Source organism: Gymnodraco acuticeps, unplaced genomic scaffold (genome assembly GCF_902827175.1).
Source record: "Gymnodraco acuticeps unplaced genomic scaffold, fGymAcu1.1, whole genome shotgun sequence".
Taxonomy (NCBI): domain Eukaryota; kingdom Metazoa; phylum Chordata; class Actinopteri; order Perciformes; family Bathydraconidae; genus Gymnodraco; species Gymnodraco acuticeps.
In genome coordinates, this window is record NW_022989983.1 from 3,592,410 (window position 1) to 3,616,567 (window position 24,158).

A 24,158-nucleotide genomic window follows, 5' to 3' on the forward strand; every position below is an offset into this window, starting at 1 on the left:
GTGGCAGTTCAAGCATGTGTTTCCACATTTTTGTATATTTCAATCTTCATTTGAGCACATGGTTGGTGCAAAAGCAAGTGAGTGGGAGTGTGCATGTTGTAGCATCTGTGTGTGGCTTAGTGCCGAACAGAAACAGGATTTTTTTTACAGCGGCCTGTTAAATGCCCAATATCAAAACTCAGCCCTGCAGAGCTGTCAGCCTCATGGCTAACATCGGCCTACTATCGCACACGGACCGGGGATTAGTTTCTGTCTGTTGCTCAGGGTGAAATGTGTAATCACATATCTGAGAAGTGGGTGGGAGAAGAGGAGGAGGAAGGAGGGGATTCTTGCCATTCATGTCTAACCTTTAAAAACTGATTTGCAAGTGTGACTAGATAAGTGCCGAATGTTATCCTGGAAATGTGTTCTCCCCATGACGAGTAACATGGAGAAACAGAAGGTGAGACAATCCCAGTGTTCAAAGTACAATTAACACACTGTGCTTAAAGTCTTTCATCTAATATAACTTCTAATATAACACCTTTGTACTGTGACTACAATGAATAGTCACTGTGGTAAGCATATGTTCTGTGTTGGCCTACATACAATTACAAAAAGCTAAAAGAAGCTATTCCCATTGAACTCTAACACCTTTTAAAGAAACCATCTGTACGAGTTGTGGTGCTCGAAAACAGCGGAAGCAAGCCAAACAAAAACACGGAACAGAGAAAATAGTTGTAAATATATATTTTTTAAAACAATCAGATAAACAGATTGGGATGAACCATAATGTATCAAATACAGATGCTTTTACAGGATAAGGCTGGCACCATTACAAATGTATTTATAGCTGTCAACAAATTCCATGAAAAGACCAAAACTAACAGTAAAATAAACCACAAATATGGATTCGTTTTCCAACCAGTCTGATATAACCTATGCCATATAACTCATTAGAATTAAAAACTATGAAGAAACTATAAAAATCAATATTTTTGAATGTGGGAGACATATTTCTCATTACAACGATAACTGCTCATGCTTTTCTGCAGTATTAGCTGTATGAGCTGTCACAGAATTGTTTCAGATATTGACATCGCAGGACGTGCGATTTATTTTTATTTGCATACTGTCTATAAGTGTTTTTTGTTTGTTTTTTTGGACGAGCGATATTATAGGCAAATTAACTAAAACACATGTTACAATTATTTTGCTGCTTGCTACAAAAGGAAAACTTGTGCGGCCCTCATGTCAGGGGTACTTGAGTGAGTGACATGCAGGCTCTGCAGGCACAGCAAACCACCGATCACAACCATTTTTGATCAGATCACAGCAGGATAACCGAGCTAGCTCAGCTTGTTGCTCTGATAACTTAAGATCCAGAAGTCCGTGACTAAAATCCTTCATCCGGTTAAATATTGTTAAAAAAATACCAATTGTATAGCATTAAAGTTCAAGAAAGGATGGTTTGCGGACAGAAAAAAAACTGTCTTTTCTTCAATTCCTGTACTTTTTCATATCGCAGGGGGAAAAAATATCGCAATGTCAGTTTTTGCCAATATCGTGCACATACTTGCCAACCTTGAGACCTCAGAAATCGGGAGCATTTCAAAACCACCGCGGGGGGGAATAGTGGATCGCCGGAGCTGTTAGATTAACATTAACATGCTTATTGTAGTTCTAGTGCAATGCCTTGCGGCCTGTAGCACCATCCTCTTGATGGAGCATATGTGTGGGCTGGAGGAAAGGAGTGGGCTGGAGGAAAGGAGTGAGTAGAGGGTCGAGTTGTCGATTCTTGTTCTGTTTGCTGTGTGACTGACTATCTTCCCTCTGACTTTCAGTTGCGTGCTACTAAAGAGACGCGCTACCATGGAAACCAGACAATGGTGTAGCTTTATTAAAGTCCGAGTGGAAACAGTCGTGAGTAAATCTGATTTTGTCAGAAATCGGGAGAAATATAACCCCGGGAGGAAACCGGGAGAGGGCTATGAAATCAGGAGTCTCCTGCGGAAATCGGGAGGGTTGGCAAGTATGATCGTGCAGCCCTACTGGCCGTGTTCCCTGTGGTGGATTAAGGCGTTTATGAAATGTTAAAGAAGCGGCTCTGCACTAAAAATTGCGAGTAGTTTAATTTTGACAGCCTTCGTGCCGTGTTGAATCCTGAAAGTTAAAAGATTCAAAGGTTATTATCTCATTTGCATAATAGCTACAGAGTTGTTGGGCAATGAAAGTGTTAGGCTCCTCAATCATACAACATACAGTATAATCAAGACATAAACTGGTAAAAATAGTGCAAGAGGAAATAGAAATAACATTCAAAATAAAGAGAATGGTGACACAATTTGCACGTAAACGCAGAAATAAGTTACATTTAAAAGTGGGGACAATATGGCATTGAGCCTTCTTACATCATATATCAATGTCATGAATATGCACACTGTGAGCTCTCCGACCATCCTGTTAACGACCTGGCACATCAGCCAACAAATCAGTGCAGCAGTATGGGAAAGAAGGTGAGCTCTTTAAAAAAAGGTTAGAGTTGTCAGTGCCTGCCAGACTGGAAGTACACTCTGCTCATGAAGGCCTGATAACTGCCTCTCTCAGCCGCTCCTGTCCCACCATTACAGCTTCTCCCTGATCAAATGGAAGCCATCTGTCTGGCCGGGCATCAGCGCCGCAGCAAACTGGTTGGCTGGCTCCGACAGACACATCCTATCTCGTCCTTCAGCATTCACATAAGCTCATTCTATTTTCCTCCCAACACAAACAGGTGAATCCAGCCAGACCATACAAATGTCCAGGGAAAATGTTACAAGATGGCAACTAGCCAGTGGCGAGCCGTGACTTTTATACCTAGGCCCTCTGACCCCCCTTCCCTCGAAAAAAAAAGAAGAGATATGTCTCAACGTAGACTTCAGCCGAATATCAAAACGGCGGCCCGGGGTGCAAAACGCATCAATGACAGCGACCCTCTACCACACAAAACAACACCATTTATATAAACACCTATCATGACAGGGCACCCACAGCCAAGTAACAATTACAAATGAATTTAGTCGGCACGGCGGCCCGCATTGAAAATGACTTAGGCCTACCTTTGATGATCAAATCACTGAAACACAAAGTCCATCCTCCTGTCCTTTTGGATGAAGCACTTGCGGGTCATTCAGCTGATCCTTTGCCACTCCAGTTTATCATTGTAACTCAATCTTGAAAATGACTCGGTTAATAATTTCGCAACGATGTCATCAATATCACTGAAATGAGCCATCATGAACCAACTTATGCTAATCATAAATCTATCGATCATAAATCTATCGATTAGATGTATGATTCAAAAATAATAAAAGTAGGATAGACATGTGGATATTATCCGGCTGAACACAACGTGCATTTATCTAACAGGTTCGTTTTCCACAGACCTTATTTCGAGCTATTTTCCAAAACCCTATGGAGAAATCCCACTGCTTTCTGTCGAGGGAATCCAAGCGAAGCTTACTTCCGGGTTTTAGGACGCGTCACTGCACCACTTGCATAGACCTCACAGCGGGCGGAACTTGTCATAAAGTCCGCGAAAATAAAGCCCACTCTCATTGAGTTACTGTAGCGGGCCCTCTGTGAATCTGAGAGGGACCAACAAGCCCTCCCGTCTTCACATAATTCGCAGAGACGGCATTTAACCCTTCACATTCCAACAGAAACTGAACAGGCAGATTCTAAGGATTTATTTATTTGGAAATATAATTTTAAATACAATTAAATCAAGTTATTTTGGTAAAACTAATGAAAAATATAACAACAACAAAATATAAAAAATAATATTAAAAAAAAAAATGTTTTTTATTAATGTTTTCAAATATTATTTTTTAGAATATCTTAGGCCCTCAGGGCCTAGAGGGCCCTGACGGCTCGCCACTGCAACTAGCAAATAGCTGGGAATGAGATGTTATGTTCAAACGATGATGGATGGTGGTATAGTCGTTGGGCAAGAGATGCGGGATTGATCGGCCACATTCTCTGACTGTTCTAACAGAAAGCCGCCTCCTCCAAATGGCAGCAATCAATGGTAATTGTCTTCAATCTCGTATTCAGCCACAAAGGACAATGACAATAAGAGATTGGCATGTAATTACCTCATGATGTGAACACTATTTCACTAGTGCTAAAATGCAATGTATGCCTAGTGTTGATTTGTCCTTCACGTTGAAGCATGAGACAAACTCCTCATTAAAGACTACACAATCCATCTTCCTCATGAAGAGGAACATGAGGCTGTTTTACCGCTGCTCTCCCATGTGTAAAACATCCATTACAAGTGCCCTTGCTGAGAGAGCCTTGACTCCTAGAGGGGACTTACGAGATCTGTACTCGCTCCTCATCCAATTCACCTCAGGATGAGATGGCGTGTTCATGAGAGCCTATAAGACCTTACGAGGGGCTCGTATTCACCTTCCAATATCACAAATACCACGAACATTAGCACACCACTTTTACAGCTAAAAAGGGGTCCTCTCATCTCCAGCACTTGTGATGGATAACATCTGTCAGGCACAACTGTAAAGCTTTCATCTCCACAGGCCCCAGAAAATCTCTCCTCATTCATTCAGTGGTACTTACAGTAAGGTGATTCCTGGTGTTCTCATCCTATTCTGATGGTGGAAGGTGAACATGTATTCCAGGAGCTTCTGACTTAGTCAAACTTAGAGAAGAGTTTGCGGCATTTAGGCAATTCAATCTCTTGATCGGTATACCAGTGTGCCATTTGTTTGATGTAGTGTTTTGTTTGAGAATCTTCACATCTCTTGTCTATAAAGTGATGCATAGTGAAAATAACATGTGTATAAGTTGCCAAGGATATATTTTCAAATTCTTGATTTTTTTCAACCATGAATAACCCCCAATTTGATTTGGGAGGCTTATTTCATATCAGATGATAAATGCATACATGTTTTAGTCCTAACCATGGCAGCACTTATTGAAAAATGACGTAATGTTATTACTAACTTATATTACTTATTTAAAGACGTTACCTTATAATAGGTCAAATAGAAAACAGATCTGTAGAACAGTGTCTAACTCTGTGCTTACAGTGTCTCATAGGATGTGCTCTCCACAAGCAATAACCCTGCTCAAACATGCTGGCATAAACTCTACTCCCTAATCCCTTTTTCTTTATTTGAGGGGTCTCTGTGAGCCAGAACTAGAGTTAATTGCAATATTTGACATTGCAATGTTTATCCTGTAAAAGTAAGAGAGGTAATAAGTTGGCACAGCTTTAGATAAGAATGTGGCAGTGGGAGGTAATATTAACCAGACACTAATAGAAGTGTCTCTACTGTGCGAGAAAAGTAACACAAATAAGGATGTCTGACAGTGTTGTGTGAACTAGAATCACATCCAGCACCAAGTTCTCAAGAGTATAATAACAGACGGCTCGACGTTGAGAAGGAGCAAATGACTGTACTTCAGTGGGTGCTTGAGTCAGCCTCATCCTTTTCTATTTGCACATCTCCACCCACATACAGAGGCATGCACGTACGAAATACACACATTCATTTTGGTAGGGTTGATGTCACTATGTAAGATCAGAGAGCAGCAATAAACTCCGACTTCAAGCCCCTAATGAGCCTTTTTGGGGCTTCCATCTTCTTCTCCACTATAGAATTTACAACCACCCTTCAGTACGTGTGTATCCACTTCCCTCCAGTGTACAGTATACCTTCTACTACATTACAACAGTGTTACAAATAGTCATAGCTCTTTCAATATGTAGCCCCTAAAGCCGGCCCCAGCTGCAGCTGTGGGTGACATTTCTCATTTGCTGAAGAGCCGAGAAAAAAAAATATGTGTCTGCATGCCTGCCCTGCCCTCTCATGTGAATCATCCAAAACTGTAATAACATCACGACAGCCAACATGCTGTCGCTGCTCAGAGCTCCGGTGTGGTGTGACACTGGCACTGCCCTGACACAAGTCACACAGCTCCTCTATATTCCAAAAAAGTGTGAGAGAGCAACTCTGGCAAAATGCTTTTTATGCTCAGGATTACTATCACGCTATCAGCATGTGAGCTTATCCAACATGCCATCAGTTGCATGGTGAGGTTGTGGAAGTGCGAAATAAGTGGCTAATATGTGAATGACTAATACTGATGACTGTGACTAACATAAGTGCTGAGGGAGAACCAGATTTCATTTTTTGCCAGCTTTTTGGCTGACAAACATTCTGCAAAGGAAAGAGTGAAAGTGTAACATTCAAGCTGGAGAGAGGTGCTGCTCACTGCACTGAATGCATCCGAAAACATTTCTGTATCTTATTCATGGTTAAATCAAAGGCTTGCGCTTTGATTGCACCTATTGTCGTGTCGAGATGTGAGCGCTACGCGAGGCACGCACTCATCACAAACAGGGGAAGAGGTGGAATGTAATACTAAAAGCTAATGTACAGTAAGTGAGCCAGAGGTACTTCTTCTCTCTTCAGCAGAACATCACACTGTTACTGTGCTTCTTTGCCTCTGCTGAGAGCAAAACTAAAACCCTTGATCCTGACGAGAGCAGAGCACGTTAGATCAGCTCCGAGTAGACTTTTCATGACGCACTTACACCAAAGTCAAACACTCACAGGAACATATACTATCAATGGGCAAAAAGAGAATCAAAGCAGCACTTAACTTGTCGAAGGAAATCATTTTACAGCATGGAATGGGCAAAATCAGGATCCGCAGATTATGCATGAAATTGAAAACATGATAGGGTTACTTTTTCTATCTGGACTCTTTCCCATGTAATTATGTCCAGCCAAGTCAGGCTCAAAAAGAAGACTCATTCTGAAATCTCGCTTGACACAAAGGTGGAGATGTGAGGGAGAGGTGGAGAGAGGCGTACCGGGAAGTGTTTGCTCATGTCATGGCTGAATATTTAGCTGATATTAATGGGGATGAGGCCTAACTCTCTCGAATAAGCGATTAAGAAAATCTGTTTATTTTATGAAGGGTCTTTCCTCAGGGTCCAGGCCAAATGGAAGTATTTTGATGCTGGAGATACATTCGAAACACGAGGGGACTACTTTTCTGTCCATTTCAAAGCATCGCTCTCGCTCAATATTCAACCAATTACAAAGAAGTTGTATGAGCCACTTATATGGATTCTAGGTTGAAAAATACCTACAAATTTACTGACATTTGCTGTTATAGACAGTGTGCAAATGCTGGACTCATGCGTGTACTGTAAATGTATGTGCATCCACTCATGCTTTTCCTTTGTGAATGTGGGGGATTAAATTATTTTGCTGACTGTCCTACAAACATAAAAGCTCAGCAGCAAGATTATAAAAACTGACGGTTTTTGTTTGTCTTTCGTGAAGGAGCTTAAGCTTACAGGCGCAACTCCACAAGGACAGAGAAGAAGACACACAATAATAATAAGAGATGAGGTGAGGGATCCTGTTACACATCAGTACAGTAGCAGCAGTCTTTATTTAGCATGCATGTATGTCATGCAGTTTATGCCTTGGAGAGGTCTGAAATCTACAAGGTAGATGGAAATATGTTCAGATCAAAGACGGCATGCTTAAAGGGTATTCGGTTCCATCCACTCGGTTCCATTCACTCTTATTTAGCACACGTTTATGCAATCCTCATATAATGCCTTCAGGAAAAAGTGAAACTTACAGAAAGCAGGTCAAAAGGTCTTTTTTGCTGGAAAACTCGGATGCTCATACCACTTAAACCTCTGGGACGTGAGATGAGAAAGAGAAAATCCATCTCTGCCTGAAGTTTAAATAATATTTCCTTGAAAACACACTCTGCCATCTCCCATGATAATTAAAGTTAAACATGTCTTATTTTGCAAGTCCACTGAGGAAAGGTGACGTGTACATTGTAAGTAAAAGAACAAGATTGGGATAAGAGCCGAAGAAGATGAGCCGTGGAGCTAACAGGCGGAAGGGGCGTCGACAAAGACAAAGAGTATAAAAGTGAGGAGAGAGAAAGCGTGCGAGGAAAACTCCTCTGGGTCATTAGGCTACAGACAGACACATGCAAGTGCCACCTCATCCTTCATTCTCTCGCTCTCCCCGCCAACGCCAACGCCAACGCGCAGGAAGGTATGAGGGCATTGAGCCATGTTCAGTGAACCTGGCGTGTGCTGGAGAAACTGTGGCAAATGAAGACACATTGCAGAGACAGTGGCTACTAATTCCCCCCTCCTTTTTCAATGTTCTGTCAGCGTTCTGGCCGTATACAGTACAAGTGACTGGCACATTCAATACAGGATACACAATACTGTGAACACCACAACATGGTGGCTAATGCAGCTTAAATAAGACATCCTGTCCATTTTATTCAGGTTTTTCTCCGTGTCCATCTCATGTGTCGTATTCAGAACAGCAGTGACGAGCAGTTGACTGTGACATCTCAACCTAAGTTCCATTATTAGAGCGTCAGTTGTCAGATATAGCTGCGATAAGACAATACGGTGCTGCCTCGGCACAGCTGCCGTCTAGATTCATCCAGACACATCAGACAAGACAAATAGACCTCGGCTAATGCTGACAGAGCATCCCGGGTGGAAAATTTAGACGGACTTTCAATCATTCATTTGACAAGAAGGGTAATATTCAAGCAAGAGGATTTCTGTTTCTGTAATTCCCAACCTCATAATACATTTTGTCCCCTGTCAGGGCTCGAATGAGTGATTCAGTGGGCCAGACTGAGAAGGCAAGTCACCTTGGCAACAAATTGAATAGATGCCGCTCAAATGTCATGGTATAGTAAAACTTTTCTGAAACACAGAACGTGTAAAGATATAGTGTTTCCTTCAAGCGTTTTGTGATTGTATCCAAGTATGTTGAGGGGTAATATGATGGTAGCAAAAAAAGAACATTTAACCAGCATGAAGTGTAACATTTTAATATTTTGAAATAAATATACCGACATTTAACTATGAATAATTCAGAGGCTAATATATATTAATGAAAAAGGCAATCCAGATACAGAAGCTTACATGTGTCATAATGTATTCTATCTGTATCCTAACATGTCAGAAGTGAAGCCAGAGATGTTTATGTTTATGTTTATTAAGGATCCCCATTAGCTTTTGCTCTCGACAAAAGCTACTCTTCCTGGGGTCCGACACTTAAAACAATACAACAATAATACAACAATAATACAGCAACATTTAGGACATAAGTCCTGACATCATTAATAACATTAAAAACATTAAAAACATCACCAATATCATCAACAACATGCGATCAAATTAAATTAGGGTTCACAGCTCACAAGGGTACATGGTCATTAGTAGATGGCCCTTCAGTCTCTTCTTGAAAGAGGCTCTGGACTCTATTTCAGCAAGGTAGTTTGGCAATGAGTTCCATTCCTTTATAGCTCTATAAGACACAGAAGATTTCAGAAGATGTGTCCTGGGTTTAGGTGCCAGTAGATGGCCTGATGTAGCTTGTCTAGTCTTATGGTCATGCTCGTCTCTTGTGTAAACTATTTGATCATAAAAATACAGTGGTTTTTTGCTAAATTGGACATTTAAAAAAAAAGTGATAACACGAGATTGCAGACGTTTCTCAACTGGAAGCCATGATAGGCTTCTATGCATAACTCCAATATGAGTGCGCTTCGAACAGTGTAGAGCTAGTCTGGCAGCCTTGTTTTGAGCTATTTGTAATTTCTGTAAATGTGTTTTTGCTGCTGATGACCATATGACCGGACAGTACTCAAGATATGACAAAACCAGAGACTGAATGACTTGTTTCAAAGTGGTTGGTGTTACATACTTTGTACATTTTCTCGCCACAGCTATGCTCCTTCCCATTTTAGTTACGATACTGTCAATTTGCTTTATCCACCGTAAACCAGAATCAAGAACAATGCCAAGCAACTTAGTCTCGTTGACCTGTTCCACTGGCTGACCAGCCAGTGTCAGGCTTAATTGAGGATTGCTGCTTAACATGTGTCTGGATCCGAACACCATTGCTTTTGTTTTTGCAATGTTGAGTACCAGTTTGTTATTGTTGACCCAGTCTGCTATGGCTTTAATCTCTATTTTAAGTAGATAGTTTAACTCACTGCATGTTGATGCTGTACTGTACATCGTGGAATCATCAGCATACATTATTACACTGGACTTATTTAATACGTAAGGAAGGTCATTTGTGAATATAGAGTACAACAAAGGCCCAAGCGAACTCCCCTGTGGGACCCCACACTGCAACACCTTACTTTCAGAAAAGCTCCCATTGAAAAACACTCGCTGCCTTCTCCTAGTCAGGAAGCTCTCCATCCAACACATAGCAACAGAACCAAAGCCATAGCATTTGAGTTTGTTCAGCAGCAGACTATGATCGATTACATCGAAAGCTGCGCTAAAGTCTAACATCACAGCTCCCACAAGCCTCCTATCATCCATGCTCTTTAACCAGTCGTCGGTCATTTGTGCAAGTGATGTACTTGTAGAGTGACCATCTCTATAGGCATGTTGGTAGTTCGTTGTCAGATTGTTACTTGAAAAGTAGTATTGAATTTGGGTGTATACTATTTTTTCTATTAATTTACTTAACACTGGGAGGAGACTTATAGGTCGACTATTGGAACCAGCAAAGGTTTTTCTTTTATCCTTGGGTAATGGGATGACCTTGGCTTCCTTCCAGATCTCGGGGCACACGCCTTGCTCTAAACTTTTATTAAAAATGTGACTCAATGGCTTGGATATGTATTTGGCCGTCATTTTGAGCAGTTTACCATCCAAGTTGTCAATCCCAGGAGATTTATCATCGGACAGATGTAAAAGCATATTTTCAACATATTCTTCTGTAACATTGTGGAATTCAAACATGCACTGCTTTTCCCTCATGATACAATCTTTAATGATGTGATGTGACACTGTATCCTCGACTGCACCCATGGCATTCCTCAGCTTATCTACTTTATTTGTAAAATAATCATTAAAATGATTTGCAATATCTGCTGGCTTGGTAATGAATTTACCCTCGGTTTCTATAAAAGAAGGATGCATGTTTGAGTTCCTCCCCATTATGTTATTCAATATTTTCCATAATTTCTTTCCATCATTCGTAGAATCACTGATTTCTTGCATGTAGTATTCCCTCTTTCTACATTTATTCAATTTGGTTACCGCATTTCTTAGTTTACAGTAATGTTGTTTGTCACATAGAGAACCTGTTCTGTCTGCCGTTTGTTTAGCATCATCTCGTTGGACCATTACACTTCTCATCTCGTCATTCAACCAAGGTGCACACTTTGACCGGGCAGACCATTTTCTCATAGGAACATGCTGATCGGCAATCCCCAAGATGGGAAGAACATAGCTAAACTATTGGTTTGGTTTTGAATGGTGAATAAACATTTATGTTAAAAATAATCTATTGTATTTATCGTATATAAACATATAAGGAAGTGTGTTAAAATAGTTGCAAATCGTTTGAGCAAACCAAAAGCGATTTAGAAAGTAAATTAGTAGTACGGTTAAGACAACGTAATTTGACTGCCACTGGGTAAATGAGTTTCTGGGGCAAAGCGAGTCCTCTGCAAACAAAACACTCAATGAGTAACATTTGTCCCCCGCAGTGGTTTTAAGTGATGCCACTGCTGCATCACAATTACCTGGCAGTGTGTCTCTTTGCCCCATTAACATAAGCAAGCTTTTTCACTTCAGTGAGACGCTGCTAACGGGCTTGATGGGCCTAGAGGTGAAAGACAAGCTGCATAAAATATTGTATGAATAAAGATGGCAGGGTTTCCCACACATAGACTATACTTGGGCGGGCCGCCCAGGTATATTAACGGCCGCCCAAGTATATTTCGCGACCCATTTAGTTTTTTTTTTAGTTTTTTATAAAGTTTGTTTTTCATATTTTTTTTTTTTATTCGTCCGTGACCACGACGCCATCTGCGATCGATTAACTTGTAGACAATGATCCCTCGCTCCCTTGCTCTGATCTCGCCTCCTTCTGGCCTGTTAAGTGGCCTGCCTCACACAGGGTGACTGGCTGTCTACATGATGATGTGGCCTGCCGACATGGCCACTGTCATACAGATCATAAATCAAAGCCCTTGATTGGTCTCTGTGTGTCATTCAAGCTCGGGATAACCTCAGCTCAGGTGAGGTAAAGGACTCTCTGAGTGTTTAGATAGTTAACTTAGTCTAAGTTCTCAGTGGGTCTCAAACGGTGTGTTCACCATTTATGTAAACACATATTTCCATTTGAGAGGGTAGTGATTGGTCTAATGGAGAGTGAGGTGGGCTGAAGATCGGAAGGCTGTGAGTTCAAATCCCGCCAGGAACACCACCACTAGTGTGCCCTTGAGTAAGGCACTTAGCCCTTAGTTACTCCAGGGAGAATGTCCCTGTAATCGGTCATTATAAGTCGCTTTGGATAAAAGCGTCAGCTAAATTACATGTAATGTGATTAGTAAAATATGCATGAATAAATAAATAAAAAGTTAACTAGGTGAAAAAAGGTAAGATACACTTTTAAAACTTGTTGAGAGAAAACTAGTCTTTGCTGCTGCCTCAAAGAGGAGCAGGGGGAGAGGATGGAGAGGGGGGAGACAGGAGAGGCTGATTCAGGAGCACAGACACACTCACAACTATAAATGAACCAAAAATAAATTAATAAACAAGTTTCAGTGTTTTTTTCATATTGGAAATGGTATGTTATTGGTTATGGCTATGATTTTATGATTATTGAAATGTATACAGTTCTGTTTAATATAGGTGTTTCCATAGATCTAGTCTCTTTATTTTCCCCTCAAAATGCACCAGATTGATGCATTTAACTCCAAAATAAAAAATAAAATCTTACCGGGGGGGCATGCCCCTGGACCCCCCTAGAGGATTTGAGGTCGACCCCCACTAAAAATCACATGGATAGGTTCCTAAATACATTAATAAATACATTTATTTTTTTAAATAGTAACCCATTTCCATATGTTCATGTGTGGGTAGTAGATTTAAACTATAGGGCTATCATTATGGGCCCTGCCTGTACCTGTTCGCTCTGCCATCGCGTGAAGGGTCTGCTAACAAGCGACCAACAGAAAGGTTAATGTTGTTGCACCCCCCCCCCTGCCACCACCCGCCCAAGTATATTTCATATCTGTGGGAAACACTGGATGGTAATGATGTATGATACAGGAACTTTCTGTTGCACTGTTTAGTATAAATAAAAAGAGATGTGCCTCAAGGGGATAGAATGAACACAATGACGCAGGAGAAGAGTACACCATTTAAAACAGACAGCTGAAAAATAATCTAACTGTGACACACATCTCAGGTATTATGAGACAGATGGGTTGCTTGAACACTGTGTGACTGATTTGTCTATTTTCATATTCTTCCATTTATTGGGAATAATTGGGGGAATTAGCCACCTGTGTTAAATAGCACCTGTGCACTCTGTCTGATACAATTACCTGATATCAGAGAAAAATAGGATCTAATCTACTTCAATCCAATCCACCTCAAAGGGGGAGAACATGAACCATAGAGTACATAGAGTTAAATGCTTGCAATGAGGACACTGAGTAAATATATACTGATTATAATGATACAATATTACCGCAGCTGAATCAGAATCTGTTTGCTCAGAGAGAATATGAAACGCTGAGGGAACAATTGATATATGTATCATAATATGGTGAAATCGGTAGGTATGGCAGGGGGTTGTTCTGTATCAATCTCAAAAAAGCATACAACAACATTCAGGATTGCTAAAATAAACCCTCAACCAAAGATAAGCAACCATGACTAGAATAGAATAGAATTGGGAGGGATGAAACCCTCTTTAATGGTCACACATGCAGAGCACACAGCACACAGGGACATTTGTTCTCTGCTTTTAACTCATCCTAGTACCAGGAGTCTAGTACTAAGAGCAGCACTTGGGCAGCTATTGTACAGCGCCCGGGGAGCAATGGGAGTGAGGGGGGAAGGGGGGTGTCCAGTGCCTTGCTCAAGAGCACCACGGCAGGGCAGGAGGTAAACTGGGACCTCTCCAAGTAGCAGTCCACACTCCATATTTTAGGTCTGGTCGGGGACTTGAACCGGCGACCCTACAGCTCCCAGTCCAAGCCCCTACTGACTGAGCCACTGCCGGACAGGTCTGTTTAGCATTGAATATTTCCACACAGATAAAGACAAGTGGTGTGCACTTACCTTATAAGATCTCTATGCTTTACCTAAAGCTTTTGGTCAATGAGGTATTTTTAGCCTATACAAAAAACAAGCTCTCGTGTAAACTGGAAATACTAGCATTCGTGGCTAACAAGCCAACTGCCTACCTCTGGGTCTGGAACATTTGTTACTGGGTCTGTAACATAGCCTCCTAAAAAGGTTTTTGTTCCTGATCAGTTGTACTTTGTGTCACCCTCTTGTGCGATTTCAGGTACACATTTTTTTTCTTTTTCTATTACTATTTACTTGCACTATATTTTTCTGTTATCTGTGTTTGTGTTGCACTGTTGGAGAAGCCTGTGACCAGGGGCGCCGTAAGGGGGTGAAAAGTTAGGACGATTCTAAGGGCCCGTGACTGACAGGGGCCCAAACAATTTTAGAACATTAAGAAAAACATTTTTAAGTAACCAATGTGATATCTTTTCATGGGGCCCAAAATCCCTGGCGGCGCCCCTGCCTGTGACACAAGATTTTCATCGGCATAACTACACTGTAGCTATGTTCGCATGACTAATAAAGAACCTTGAACAAGATGGCAACAGCTATCGAGCTAAAGATGGCAAAAGCCAGAATGCTGAACTAGAGGCTTACACACTGTAGTGCCGAACCAATAGGTGACATTAAGGTGACTACGTCCACTTCATACAATCTACTGTATGCGACCTACAAAAATAACCTAGCATTTTTTTTTTAAAGGCAAAGTTAAGCAAAGTTAGTTAAGTCTGTTGTTACAGGTACAGTTAGAACAATACCTGTTGAAGAGTTGAACTTCCCCCGGGATGGGAGCAAAAATACGAGCAAAAGATTAGCGCAAACACAGCATTTTTATAAACCCCTTTTCTGGGTTTTTGTTGTCGTTTTTAACAACTCAGGCTACATAGCCATCTATATATACTATGCTGGATTTTGTCCACTTCTGTTCAAATGGAAGAGCCCTTAGTTTAAAAAACTACGAATTTTGAGTCATATCTACTACTGTTATTTTTAAGTGCTTATGTGCTGTACCAAAACGACAAGCTTGACCGGCACAGCGGGGCGTAGCAAAGACTTAATAAAACGGAAACATATTGAGAAAGTAGTGAGCCAAGAGAGAACATGTAACCTCGGGTCTACTTTCCCAGTTTGGACACATCAGTGGAGCTCACTTCTAAGTGAATATCTGATTATGTGTAGAGGAAAAAGTCAAGAAATGGCACACAGGCTAGAAAGTGCCAATTCAACCTCCACTCCTCCCTCCCCTCTCGCCGGCCATAAAACGCAATGTAATAGGATTCCTAAGCTTTTCCAGTGACTGCTTCCACTATCACACAGACATTTAAGTGCACTAATCCATGACAAATTGTCTCATCTGATCCATGACAAATCGTCTGAGGGGCCGATAGAGACGAGGAGATGGAGGGAGGGGGAGAGATGGATGGGGGGGCAAGACGATTGAGGGCTGGGGGAAGAGGACACGGAGAAAGAGCTGCTCGGCACCTGAATGATCAGGCAGTTATTGCCTAGTTTTTAGAAAGGTTGCTTTCATTACCTCGAGTCGAAGGGCATGCTGTGTGATAGAAAGTGGGATCATAGATGAGCTCTCTCCACCTAAACTCACAGTTTTCAAAGCAATTATAATCCCATGTGGAGGTAGATTATAGGATTTGCACCCCTTGTCGGCAAAATGCCGGATTTGCAGATGCCATGTTAAAAAAATTAAAAAAATTCTAATTTAAATGTGTGGTATAACATTTCTGTTTTACACACACAAGTCAATATTTAGCCACACTCAATAGCAGAGATTCAAACAATTAAAAGGCTATTCTTCAATCTTGGACAGTAATGACTTGTATTTGTAATAATAAATATCATTAAAGCGTCATCCATTGAAATATAATTGAATTTTCTTTCACCATTAATTCTCACTAATTAGTTTCCAGAGTTTAATGGGGATGTAAATAAAGCTGATTTAATGGCAAAACAAAAAACACAGAGAGCTTGTAAAAGAAAGCCTTTCCCGAGGGTAGTATGGATGGATTTGCCGTTCATAAAAGCACTTACACCTCCATAAAAGAAGCGAAGCAGTAAGATAACCACTTTGAAGGCGACTGCCTAAAAAATATGCAGCTCACTTGAATTTCTGTTGCTAACACTGTCGTAATGAGGAGTCTGAGAACTATGGAAATGAGTTCTGAGTTGAATACGGTGTGCATTCAGTTTTTGAGCCAGCTAATTTCTTCACATTCCCAAACACTGGCAGGAAAACCATCAATCTTTTGAAGCAGCCATCCGTTCGGCCATGGAACGAAAAATAATCAATTCATGGCTTCCAGATTCTACCCCGTCCTCATTTACAAGAGAGCTATCCTAAATTAAGTTCAAGGTATACTTCAACAGCCTGTATCTTGTCAGATGTTTTCCTCTCTAGAAAACCCAGACACTTAGATGTAAAGTAAAGAACTTCAATAGCAATAAAGCTGAGCTCTATAGTATTTTTGACAGTTTGTGTTCTTAAAGCCAAAGATAATTTTCCTAATGTACCAAACACTTCCTCTCTGATTAGCTTGTTTGTTCTTATGATGCATCTCTCCTCATCAAAGTAATTACATGTTTTCGTTCACATCAAAGGTTTATTTTTTACACAAAGGAGAAGGAAGCATTATGGCACATTGAACAATGAGCTCATTAAAATGCCTTCCAATCATCTGCGATAATACTGCCGTTTCAAAATAAGTGGATGAAAACACTGAAGCAGCAGCACTGCATTAGCTATCAGCCATTTACCATCACCCATTTTGTGTAAAGGGTCATATTTTTCATGTACATCTAAAACCAGCATCCCTATGGTTACCACTCAGAGTTTATTTCACCGTTTAAATACGATCAGCATATCATTTTCAGAATAAAGGGTTTAATAAGATGTGATCGCTCCGATATACACTGCATGGCTGCCATAAAAAAGGGTCAAACTAAACGTCGGCAACAAGCTGCTATCAAAGTGTAACAGGCAGAGTAGTTAGTTTTACAGCTGCACCTGCAACAGGATCCTGTTGTTCTATTAGATCTGAGACTCTCTTAAACTGCCCTGTCAGAGTCATAATAAAACAAAGCAGCAGCTAAAGTGTTGTTATATTCAGATATGGCCCCGCTGGGTATTGATATATTATGAACATGGCTGCTATAAGGAAACTACGGCTGAGCAAAGGTATACAAATACAGTACCTGCTAAGCGTTGCCTCAAAGAAAACTGACAACTTAAATGTTAACACTTCATTAATGCACTTTTTGTATTTAAGAAGGGACTGCACATTAATCCAAATAAGCACTTGACTTTGACCAGATTTGTCCATATTGACAGGTTGATAGCATTAAAAGAAAACATACAAGAACACATACAGAAACACGTGGAGAAACACTTCAGTCAATGTATATCGGTAACACGTCACTGGCTTGTGTTGGAGTCTCATACTGTCAACAGTGCCCTGGTTTGTGCAGCAGTTGTGTTGGCAGTGAGTACCTTTGCTCGTTGTGTTGGCAGGTGAGGAGAGTGCCGAACCGGGCTTGTGTGTGTCATGTCACATTCAGCTCATCTGTCAACGTACTGGATTATTTCTTGAGAGACCAGAATTGGCTGCCCAGAATCAGGCCGCCATCAATCTTCCGCCACAGCAGAAAGACGCAGGGGGAAACTGTGAGAAGCGGAGGCTCATGGGAAAGGGAGCGGCGCCGCTTTCCGAGCAGGTGACGAAGCAGTCAGGAAACTCGTTATTCAATCTCCGCCTCAGCGGAAACATTTGAAAAAAATAAATAAATGGGATACGGAAACTTTATCTCAGCAGTCACATTCTCGTTTTTTTTAAGTATGCACCGTCAGCTCACTGTTGAAGAAGGCGGATGCGCCGATTTCTCAAATATTGTCAGATGCTCCAACAGGCCGTGGGATGACATCTATACTGAGCTCCACATGACCTTCACTTCCTCTTCAGATACCCGCACAGCCCCTTGTCTGTGTAGCCTATGTTGGATGCTTTGTGAGTTTTTGTACCACATCTCTCAGACAGTAGTCCAGGCTGCATGCCAAGATCCAAATAAACTTATTTCAGGATGTTGTCTAACTAAATACCATCTCCCAAGTTCACTTCATACCTTGTATATTGTGTCCTGAAGACAATACATCAAATTTAAAAAAGCAGCTTCACCTATTTTATCAGCAAGCAATAAAAAGATCAATAATCTTAGCAGATGGAAAGTCAAGTGTGAGTCCATTAATCTGTTTATCAGCACAGACATCTTTAAATCGTGTAATTCTCACGCTTCATTAGCGAAAACAATTGTACAACTTAATTTCTGTATGGTAGAGAGTATATCATACATATTTTCATCGTCTTTTAGAAACACGAGAATAATTTGATTACGGGGAAACGGCAAAGCATGAAAGCCAATGGATTGCACAAGGCAAGACATATTTTTTCCTTTTTTTGCTACGTCCTACATAGCCATATCTATTTATATCTGAGGGTTTTGGCCTCAATGAAACCAGAGAGCTTCTCAAATTATAAAATCAATTCTAATTCAAATATTCATCATAGCATTTCAATTCTGAGAGAGCAGTTCTGGTTAGATCGGTTAACGCCACTCCACGGCTGAGTAAGATTGATGTCAGCTTAATCCTCTTAAAAAAAAAACATGATATACTTTAAATTGTACAGTTTGCCGAGCAGCAGAGAAGGACTGTGTTCTCTTTGAGTGCCCGGTTGTGATAGACAAATATCCCCAGGAAGCCTGCAGATTAGGATGTTAAAATATCACGACACATCCTCACGTTATATAATTTTGTCAGCTCCAATTAAGGCTGTCATTCATCACAGATTCAGAAGTGTTCTAGAGAGTAATTGTGTCAAATAACATTTTAACAGACAATCGATCCAAGGTTGATTGCATCTAGTCTGTAAATCCTCTTTCGTTTGAATAATTCTTGGTGACGTCATTTAAAATCGACTGGCTCAGCCTCAATCAAATCTAACACCATGAATGAAATCTGAGACTTAAAAAGACGAAATCAACAGAGTGTGTTTATCATCCATCTGTAGAGTGGAGACTTGAATGCTCTTAGACTTGACGTGTCCTGAGCACAACTCCAAGATGGGGTGGATGAAAACGCCACACCATAAAGGCGTCGGTGAGAAAATGGTGTGTAAATGTGTGAGCATGTGCATGTCCATACCCGCCTCAGTGTTGTATGTAATGCAGAAAATGTGATCTGTCTGACAGGAAACCTTCCAAAGAACTCTGAGCAATAACTACCCTTTGCCTCTTCTAGAGCTACACCCCGGGTAGTGATTGGAGGGAGGGGGCTTTTATTTGTTCCTTTCTTTCCCTTTGGGACTTCTGCATTATTCAAGAGACACTTACTGAGCCTTGCACTTCCTTGTACATCTTTGGCACCAAGCTCCACTTGCCAACCAGTCAGAAAGAGAAAAAAAACACACAAAAACTGCAAGCCAGCCTTTAAAAATTCATTGGAGCTCTCTGCCGCTCATCCCTCAACCTCTTGTACCAATTAACGGAACCGGATACTTTGAGAACTTTCCCCCCCCCCATCATAGCTTGGATTTTCCTGTGTCAGCTCAACAAAGCAAAAGTACGTCAATTCTGAGAGATGCTGCCTTAAAGTCACCAATGTTCAACACAAGATTGGGGAATTCGTTGCTGGACTTTTTCTTCCCCCCCCCCCTCTTGCTGTGCTTCAATTACTTGTCTTTTTGCTCGGCAATGCGACACACACAAAGGGGAACCAAGCTGAAGATAGCATCAATGTTTAACAGCTAGCTTGGCTTCTGGAGAGAGAGCCACTCTGTGTTCGGCATGGAGTCACACTCATTGTTAGAAGCTTAAAGAAAGCCTTTGCTTTGCTCAAGAAAACCTTAGTTCCCTATAACAACCCCACATACAAACAGCTGGTAAGCTTTTCCATAATCAAAGAATTAGATCCGCCTCGCCGTCTACCCTCCACTTTTGCCCCTACGGTGCAGGAGGCGTCAGGCTTAATTGCCAAACGTTCAAAGTGCAAAAAGGGGGAAACATAATTGTCATTTCCTTCTAAGCCACAGTGATCAAAGCTCCCTTGGCTACCAGCACAGTATAAGAATGTTTTGCCTACAGCTCGTCCTACTCGTAACAAGTCTTCCAGCTAATTTCAGGGTGTAGTCAAGATTTCATTGCTGCAAACGCAATGTTTAAATACACTCTTTGTCTCAGAGGATTTCCATGTTCAAATTTCAACAGAAGTGTGCAACTCAGCCACAGAACCAAAGTGTATCACTGTGAAAGTACACATATGTAAATAGAGCCACATGTTTATGGTTAAATAAATAAATTATGACTAAACAAGAGCACATAACTGGCAATTTGAAGCACAATTAGCATTCGCTTTTGCTAAACTGTGCGCACGGTGAATCATCATGTTAGAGTACCATACTGTGGCAAATCATTCTGACATAATGCAGCAGCCATGTTGTTGCTTTTTTTCAACAGCCAACGATGAGAACTGCTCTCCCCATCAAAGGCAACATCTCGCAGTTAAACACTGCGCAGTAAAGCCGAAATCTGTACAAAAAGGTTCACGTACCCAGGGTGAGGATGTCGGTGCGGCCGGGCCGGGCCACATGGTGCTGCTGGATGGTCTGGTAGAGAGTGGCCTGGCACAATAGCAGGAAGCCCAGGCTAATCCACATGGCCAACAACCAGGACATGGTAAAGCCGAGTCTGCAGGAGGCGCACAGCAGGGGGGGAAACCACAGGGAGACATTTGTATTACAGCGTGTCTTCATACATATTTACAGCAGACACATGCTTTAATGTGTCAAACAAAAGAAACATTAGTATTCTGCTGCATTGTCGGATATAACCAATAAATGTTTTGTCCACTACAGTATCTCTACTAGATGTATTTAAAAGGTTTGTGCAGGTATTTTCTTACGATAACGGTGGGAATGAAAAGAGAAATAAGATAAAGAGGCTTCAATAAAACCCCTGCAGACTCAAACACTCAATCTTGACAATGTCTGCTTCAAACCTGTTTTAGCCTGAAAAGGACAAATATGAAATTAAAGTACAAAAAAAGGAAATAATCTTTTACAGACGGCATTATTTCTGTAATCATCTGTTATGGAATTTACAGTTTAATTGACAACAGCAGCAGCGCTATTCCAAATGTTTGTAAAATATTGAATTTCTAAGCACGAATTGCCTTTTTCAGATTTGTTTAGCGCCTGCCTGATGGCTGCTGAGGGCCATCATATGGAGACACGCCTTAGCCCTCATTGAATAATGAGGCTCTCCTCCTTTCCAGGTGTTATCAGCGCTTCTCTCTATTCAGGTCCCGCAGTGGGAAATGTAAAAGCATCAACCCACCTCCTTTAAACTAAACTCCTGCTTGGTGTGTGTAGGCTCCCTACTGACTACTGATTGGACACATTTATAATCCTCTGTCTGATTTTAAGAAGATTCTATTCCACCCAAATCACTCACTATATCAGATATCACAGGGACTGTCTAAATGTTTTTACTTTTGTCAGTTTTCAAACACTTCAGTGACTCTGCTGTTCTTATGTGACAGTTTCAATCGTTCACCCCTTTAATGTTTGATTCTACCATATCTCAAAACACAGGAGAATATTAAGCAGACACATGAGCCTCAGGGACTCTCTTCAATATAAGCTTCAAACCATGGATATTTCACATTTAAATAAAATTATTCGGAGCAGAAATGTTTCAAATGTCTGCAGAATGAAGTCAGGCCTGATCCACTGTGTTGTTTCCACAAAGCATTAAAGCCACTGCTTGCCGTGTGCCTCCAACTAGACCACTTTGTGTGTTAATCTGAATATGAGATTAAAGCCATTAGGCTAAATGTTGGTCCATGTGTTCAGTGCCCTCAGTGACATTGAGACTGCTTAATAATCAGAGAAAATTAAACATACAATTATGAACAGCACATTGTAAATCCCCACCCCTGCGCTAAATCCAACATAATCCGCGGTTTTGTGGAAATGTGAGCGGGTCTCGTGGGTATGTTTTCCATTTATTTTTGTATCCACACTATTTTCTGTTCAGCAATCCGGCTTCATATTCATAAACATCGTTGCGCTTGCATGGATATCTGCATATTGCATGATATGACTGATCTCCTCCCGGTGATCGGAGGCATTCGTGCCGAAAATAAAATGCAGTTCTTACCAGAGGCGTTTTTACCAGAGGTGAAGACGCACGGCAGACTTGAAATAAACACGAACAAACATTGCCATCATTTTAAAGGAACTTCGGGTAAGGGAAGCAGCTTTCAGGAAAACAGAACTCTTCCTGTCCCCGCTGCAGCCTCGTGTTAACAGCGTTTGAAAGAGCTTTCAAACAAATATCCATCTTGTTTTCCACTCGGATAAAAATCACAGTAAAAGCAGTTTACTCTCAGTTTTGGAATGTTGCGTAAAGTCATAAAGTAAAGCTTCTTTATGCGTAATTGGTAAGTCTCGCAGCCTGGATAGTAAATGCAGTCGAGGAGTGAAAGCAGCAGACACACCTGCAGGCGCACAAAACACCTGCGTTAAACATGGATCTAACAAAAAGAGTCTTGATTTTTTTGTTTCTACTGCAGAAACAACTTTCGTGACGATTCCCTAAAAACACATGTGACTGATCCTCATACAGCAGGGAGATCGAGGTGCCACAGTATTATTTAGGCTGCCATTTTATCGATGCTTTTAACTTGTTTGCATTTCCTTAGATTAACTGCATTTATAAAACGTCTTTAAGCATTTTGGAGTATCATTAGAATGTTTGTTTTACATGTAATAGCCTACTTGTATAACTGCTCAAATGCAATATTGGTTTGTGATATTTGGAGTGTTTTTAGTGGAAGCTCTTTTTTATATTTCACTATGCATAGAAGTCGTTATTTAATCAGACACATTTTTCTTCATTCCTAAAACCCTCGCTGTCCCCAAACACCAGAGGTATTCCTTGAAAGTCTCACACCCTTACCTGAGCAGTGTGTTCAGGGGGAAAGGAGCTCAGTCGAAATCACTGCCTCCCTGCCAAGCAGTCTCACTTCTCAGTCTTAAATCCATCCATAGTTTGAAGCCAGTGATTCCCGCACCAAATTCCAGTAGCAGATAAGCCAAAACACGGCAGAAAAAGGAGCTATAACGCAGTTTTTTTTCTCTTTTTTTTACCTCCGCAATATTCTCAGTTCAGCTCCTTTTGGAAATCCTTGGGCAACACAATCACCAAAAGCACCCAGTGTCACAAACTGACCAGCATCTGAGTTGATGGCAGGCTGATCATGTCACTGCTGTATCAGCCACATGCGTGCAACATCTCCTGTCCTCTTCTTCCTTCAGTCTGTGTCTATCCCCCGTCAGTAGAAGTCCAACGTTGTGATGACAGGGAGCTAATTTACCCCCCCTTCACTTGTCGGCTCCTTCTCACGCGTGCGGCGGAAGGCTCCAGTGGAATGACTGCTCTGTCTGCTCTTGGCTGCGTCCCCCCATTGAGAAGCTGTGCTGATAGTGTGAGCCTCAGTCCTCTCTCCAACGCACTAAGTAGAGAGTCTGTGTCAGAGAGGCAGAGCGAGAGAGTGTGTGTGTGTGAGCGTGCGTGTGAGTGTGTGTGTGTTTTACAATGTAGCCCAGCTGGAAAGAGAGAGAGAGAGCGATGAGAGAGATCACATGTCTTAAAGCAAGACTGCCCACTTCTGCATCAAGACTTCATCAGCAAATGAGGAATGCTTTATTAACCCACCCATCTTTAGATCCCAGCCTCCGAGACGTTGAATGTGTTCTCCATCGGCACATGTGTGTGAGTCTGAGAGGGTGTGGGGGGAAGATGACTGAATGTGCCTTTTCTTTAGTCATTACCCGGCAGCGTTTAAGGGGTGAGAGTGAAATATGCTCCAAGCACAGCACTTTGAATAGAAGGCAGCGTGCCTCATCACGGC

At 41.3% G+C, this 24,158-nt stretch overlaps 1 protein-coding gene across 6 annotated transcripts in view; it reads right to left on the bottom strand.

Annotated features, from left to right (window-relative positions):
• The window catches only part of LOC117543804 (chemokine-like protein TAFA-1), a 125,526-nt gene extending 101,736 nt beyond the window's left edge, over positions 1 to 23,790 (bottom strand). For 5 of the 6 annotated variants that reach the window (XM_034212380.1, XM_034212379.1, XM_034212377.1 and 2 more), the window contains exons 1-2: positions 23,204 to 23,790; positions 20,793 to 20,929 (exon numbers count right to left, since the gene is read on the bottom strand). In XM_034212380.1, the coding sequence (XP_034068271.1) occupies positions 20,793 to 20,916 (124 nt within the window). In that variant the 5' untranslated portion in view covers positions 20,917 to 20,929; positions 23,204 to 23,790. Of the gene's footprint in view, positions 1 to 20,792; positions 20,930 to 22,402; positions 22,521 to 23,203 lie in introns of those variants that run through there. The other variant, XM_034212375.1, reaches the window with a different exon arrangement.
• Between the last annotated feature and the right edge of the window lie 368 nt (positions 23,791 to 24,158).